Genomic DNA, 6000 nt, shown 5'->3' with positions numbered 1-6000 from the left:
GCCAAAAGGCTGGGGACTGCTTATTTAAAGGACAAGGAAGATTTCTGATGGTAGAGGTAGGAACTAAGATGAACCCACATGTAAAAAGGGCAGTATTGTTTAAGCAGAGTCATGGTCAAAAGTGAGTTCTCATTCTAATAAAGGAAAGTTTTGACAATCCCAAAAATGCCTATGTAGCATTCTTATTTATTTTATGTTTTATTTTTATTTTGAAAGACAGTCTCCTTCTGTCATTCAGGCTGGAGTGCAGTGGCCCCATCTCAGCTCACTGCAACCTCTGCCTCCCAGGTTCAAGCCATTCTCTGTCTCAGCCCCCCGAGTAGCTGGGACTACAGGTGTGTGCCACCACACCTGGCTAATTTTTGTATTTTTAATAGAGACGAGGTTTCACCATGTTGGCCAGGCTAGTCTCGAACTCCTGACCTCAAGTTACTAATCTGCCTTGGCCTCCCAAAGTGCTGGAATTACAGGTGTGAGCCGTCGCGTCTGGTCGTTATGTAGCATTCTTAAATAAGGCCCTATATTTTAATGATATTTATTTGTTTAATATGAAGAAAGAAAAAGTAGAAAAGGTTTTGCAATTTAGTCAGGAATTGTTACACAAGATACAGACTTTATTTTCATGTATTTCTGAAGTTGGATACTTAAAAAATCTCTAATCAAATTTATCCCCCTATATAATATTTACCATTATACCAACCAAACTTATACAATAATTACCCTTGAAAAATAATAAGTAGACTGTAATATCTAATCAATTGCATAATATAATAGACAGCAACCAATTTGTTAACAAGAAAAAAAACTCCCCTAAAGAGCTTGAAGCTTCATAATAATTTACAGAACTCTGTTTAACTTAATATACAAGAAAATCTGCTGTGGATAAGGCATTGCTTTATGAACCCTCCACCCTTCCTCAGAGAATAAGGCACAACAATCACTAGCATTATAAATCACAAAACTGTAAGAAAATCTGAAGACAACAGATGGCATGTGTGCCAAAAGAAAAGCAGGTACCTTTAGGTCACTTACTTGAATATCAAAGCAACATGAAACTGTGCAAATATAAGATATATAGCAACTAAATTTTCCTTCTCTACTAAAGAGGAATCATTTTAATAGAAGATCAACCTGAAAGAACAAAGGAAAAAGCAAATTTCCTAAAACTTCATTTTGAAAAAAATATATCCTGTCTGTCAGTATCAGGATGATTAAAAAAGTATTTAGCTAGTAAAGTGTTTTAGAATAGTATATAAACAAACTGATAGCAACTAAAACAATTTTGATGGTACATTCAGGAATTTACATTTGAAATGACATTGCTGGTCATTATTTTTTTGTGTAAATTAAAATGTTATTGTTATGATCCAAGTATCAATATTTTATTCAAGTTATTTACTAACAAATATTAAATTTAGTTTTGTTTTTCAAAACAGTTAAAACACTAACACATAAGATTCTAGGCTAGAGACACTAAAAAAATACTACTTCAGTAAAGTGTTACTATAGCCAACATGTTTTAATAATTATTTCCTAAATTAATTTCTGAAATAAGCTAGATCGAATGTTAGTTACTGGGTATTATAATGATGTGTCACAAGTGCTCTGAAGAAGATTCTGCCAGTAATCATAACTCATAAAGCATTCTGCTAATTAAACTTCAGTGAGGATCATCATTCATGAAAATAAATACGTTAGCATTAACTATACATTTGTATAAATGATTCATATCATTTATTGGGCAACTTCACTATTTCAATATCTCAAGAAAATGTGGATTCTAATACAATGTTAATGCTTTACAAATTAGTTATCCTAAAATATGAGCTGTTTTTCATTAAGAAATGGACAAATTTCAGGTATATTTCCAGAAAATAAACAGGATGTTAATCTAACAGAACTACTAGTAACGCCAGATAAACAGAAAAAAATAAAAATAAAAATATATCATGGAATAAATGAAACTCTAATATTGCACTAGAGTTGTCATAGAAGAGAGAAATAGAATAACAAGTATAATTTTTTTAAGTTGTACATGCTTCCTGAGCAAGAGCAGAATTATAATAATTAAATAATATAAACATCTGTGTTTTTAAAAATTAACTTTAATGGTGGCTACTCTTAATTATCATCATCTGAGCCATTTGCTTCTCTAAGACTGCTGTGTGGTTACCTCAGACATCAATACGAATTCCATGTTTGGAAGACATCATTTGTCTGGTTCCCGTTAAATACATAATGAACGAACAGATATGAGGTAAAGATGATGTGATTATTACATAAAGCCAGAATGGCAAAGGAGAAGTTTTCCCAAATGGGCATATCCACAAACCATGACGAATCCCATCTCGGATATGGTGTGAGGTCCAGGATATAAATAACATCCAGGGAAGAAAGCACCATGAGTCTTTGAGCTTGAAAAGGTGCATAGTAAATTTTAGGGTCAGAACCACGACAGGTATCACAGAAGAACAGTGAAGGAAAGGTCTTCGTGGAAGAGTCAAAGCAGCCTGAGGGAGCAAAATAGTAACAAGTATCATTTCCTTTTCAGCAAAATAAAATTTTATACATGCTTCCTAATATTTTTAAATGTTTTCCAGAGTCTATTGGACATGCAAAAGAAACATGTTCTATGCCACTTCAGAATACATATACTAAAATTACATGTTAAAAAAAGAATATAAAAGTGTGAGCCATTATAAATAATAGCTCCATTAAAAATAAAATCAAGGTCTCAGGAATATGGTGATTAATTTTTTAAGCTTCCCATTATTTGCTTAGAAAATTCACAGTATGAACATAATGTATATCCTAAGCATATCGTTTGTGTAATTTGGAGTCTTTATACAATTATCCAGGGCCTCTAAGAGTTCTGAAACAATATCTCACAACCAAATAAAATATTCTTTAGTTAATGAAGGCAAAAAAGGAAAATATTTGTGTTATACCCATTTTATATTAGTTGTAAACACTTTTGAAATTTATTTACAATATTTAGAAAAATTATTTATTTTAAATATGTATTCTAAAATTGAGTTTAATAAACCTCAGTAAAATTTCTAAACCACTACCAAAAAATATACTCATATCTGAACCAATAAAAATTTCAGGCTTAATCCTTGAATGATTAATGAGTTTTGTTCCCACTTACTTTAAAGACTAATTTATAGCTAGATAATCCCTAAACAAAAATAAGGCCTAGGATAATGATGAACGTCTAAATCTGAATCTCCATACATATCCTTTAAAAATATTATAAAACATGAAGGACAAATAAAATGATATAAAGTCTCAAACCCTCTGTATAAATAGAAGTCAGAGAATGCCCAAATTTGAAATTACTCATAAGTATTAAAATGAACACCAAAACAGAGCTTTCTGTCTCTCACACTTCCATCCAAGTCAGGAAAAACTGTATTGAAGAGAGAAGAGGAGAAACATAAGATTGATCTAAAATTAACACTAGGAAGTTCAGTTTAAGTGTGAAAATACTGAAGAGTGTCCTAGTAGGTCAGAGCATTGATTACAAGAAAAGGACTTAAAAGCGGGCCTTCAAGGTTCTGAAAGGTATTGATTCTGGGGGAGAAGATGGTAAGAAAGGGAGAGGCATCCTTTGGAGACTGGATGGTGAAAAGGAAAAGAAGTAGTAAAAGGAAGAAATTTAGTTTCCTGCCCAAACAAACAAAAATCAGACAATGTTCCCATCACATGAAAAAAGTTACTTATTAAAAAGACCATACCTTGTCCCACTGTCAAATCAGACCACGCTTAAACAAGGAATCCTATAAACTATCTCTTCAAACTAGTAATCTTTACCTCCCACCTACAAACTGAACATCAAAGACTTTATTTGACGCTCCTCTTTCACTGCCTTCTCCTCCACATTTTGTTTTACTTCTACTTCATCAGAACATGGACCATTTCTATATTATTATTCTACTTTTGTCTTCACCTTTGTTTTTAAATTCTATATCCACAATATGTTAAGTTCATCATTGGTCCTTTTGTCAACACTGCCTTAACCAAGAATATGTCAGAATAAAGAATCATGTAATGTTATGAAATAAAGTGATAAAATAGAACAAATTGATAAAAAGCTAGTATGGGAGAAAAACAGAAAACAGAATAAAAATACCTTACTCTTGAACCCTGCTCCTAGAAACAAACAAACAAAAACCCAAAATGATTTTTTAAAACTACAAAAAGCATAAGAAAATTATATCACAAGACTCCAAACTAAATTAAATCTCAAACAACCATAGGGGGATATAAAAAAAATTGTGAATCAAAAATTCAGAAATGGAAAAAAATAAATTTAAAAAACAAACATAATAATTGATTAAACTCAGTATCGAAAAAAAAATCTAATAAATGACTATATTGCAATGTGTCCAAGGGAGAATAGGTAAAATGAAAGTTTAATAAGGCATATTGAAAAAATGAATATGAAAATTAGCTGGGTATGGTGGCCCATGCCTATGATCCCAGCTACTCAGGAGGCTGAGGCATGAGAATCCCTTGAACCTAGAAGGCAGAGGTTGCAGTGAGCTGAGAGTGCACCACTGCACTCCAGACTGGGCAACAGAGCAAGACTCTGTCTCGAAAAAAAGAAAAGAAAAGAAAAAATGCAGGAAATCAACCAAAAGAATAAAAACGATATGAGGAAAAAAGCAAAAAGAGTCGGGTAGAAAATGGTTGAAATAGAACACAGGCAAAAAGAAACAACATATGTATAATTGAAGGCCCTAAAGAAGAAAAACAAAGGAATGGAATGCAATGGAATGGAACTAATATTTAAAGCTACAATCCAAGAAAACTGAAAATAAAAACCCAAATCTATGAAAAGAGCTCATCTTAAAAAACTGACTCAAAGGGATAAGCAGAAGATGGTCGTGAGAAGGCAACACCAGAATGCAGCTCCCAGTGAATGAGACGCAGAGGGCTACAGGACTTGACTCCAAACGAGGTGCTGGGTTCATTTCAGTGGGAATGATAGGGCAACGAAAATAGCCGAGGGAAGAAGCCTCAGGGCGAGAGCTGCCCGGGGGGGGGGCAAATCAAGACAGGAGCACGTCCCAACCTGAAACGTGCAGCTGGCTCGGAGGGTCGGGTGACTTCACCCCCTTGGTGCTCCAATTCAGAATCTGTGCCTGCCTTATCCCTCCTACAACCTACAGTCCACGAGAGCCCTGCCAGACTGTGGGGTGCTGTGGGTTGTTGATGCAAATCTGAGAAGCAGCTCCCCCTGGGAGTGGCAAGTAGTCACATGGACCTGGGCGGAAGTTTGAACTCATGCCAGTGGGACAGACCATCCTCAGAGGGAGGCAGAGTTGAAAGCAGGGAAACAGACCATAAGGCCTGGCAGGCCCCACCTCCACAGAACTCAAACTGAAGCCCTCACTAGAGAGCTTGGCAACAAATACACCAGTTTGACCCCAACCAGGATGATCTAGCTCTGGGAGAGAGGTCATTGGGAAGGTGGGGGCCAATCTCACCTGCCAACAAACTCCAGGGAAGGACCACCCACCCAACAACCCGACTGAACCTGAGAGAGCCCAGCAATGCCCTCTACAGGCCAAAAAAGATATAGCTCCAACCTCAACAGAAAAAACTTCCACTCAGAGACTCCTCCTGAAATCACCAACTTCAAAGATCAAAGGGAGATAAATCCACAAAGATAGGGAAAAAACAGTGCAAAAAGGGTGAAACCATCAAAGAACAGAACATCTCTTCTCCTCCCATAAAGGGAACGAAAAAAGACAGAGAATGAATTTGATGAATTGACAGAAGTAGGCTTCAGAATGTGAATAATAACAAACTTCTCTGAGTTAAAAGACCATGTTCTAACCCAATGCAAAGAAACTAATAACCTTGAAAAAAGAATAGATGAAATGCTAACTAGAATAACCAGCTTAGAGAAGAACATAAATGACTTGATGGAGCTGAAAAATACAGCACGAGAACTTTGTGAGGCATATACAAGTTTCAACAGCTGAATTG

General features: G+C 35.2%; 1 protein-coding gene across 5 annotated transcripts in view; it reads right to left on the bottom strand.

Moving 5' to 3' along the window:
• Positions 1–593: 593 nt before the first annotated feature.
• The window catches only part of TMEM267 (transmembrane protein 267), a 44473-nt gene continuing 39066 nt past the window's right edge, over positions 594–6000 (bottom strand). For all 5 annotated transcript variants that reach the window (XM_035291604.3, XM_035291602.3, XM_008992098.5 and 2 more), the window contains one exon: positions 594–2510. In XM_035291604.3, coding sequence (XP_035147495.1) covers positions 2175–2510 — 336 coding nt within the window. In that variant the 3' untranslated portion in view covers positions 594–2174. The remainder of the gene's footprint in view (positions 2511–6000) is intronic.

The sequence above is a fragment of the Callithrix jacchus genome, chromosome 2, assembly GCF_049354715.1.
Source record: "Callithrix jacchus isolate 240 chromosome 2, calJac240_pri, whole genome shotgun sequence".
Lineage (NCBI taxonomy): Eukaryota > Metazoa > Chordata > Mammalia > Primates > Cebidae > Callithrix > Callithrix jacchus.
Note: the sequence above shows the minus strand (reverse complement) of the source record. Positions and strands in the feature narration are given on the sequence as shown.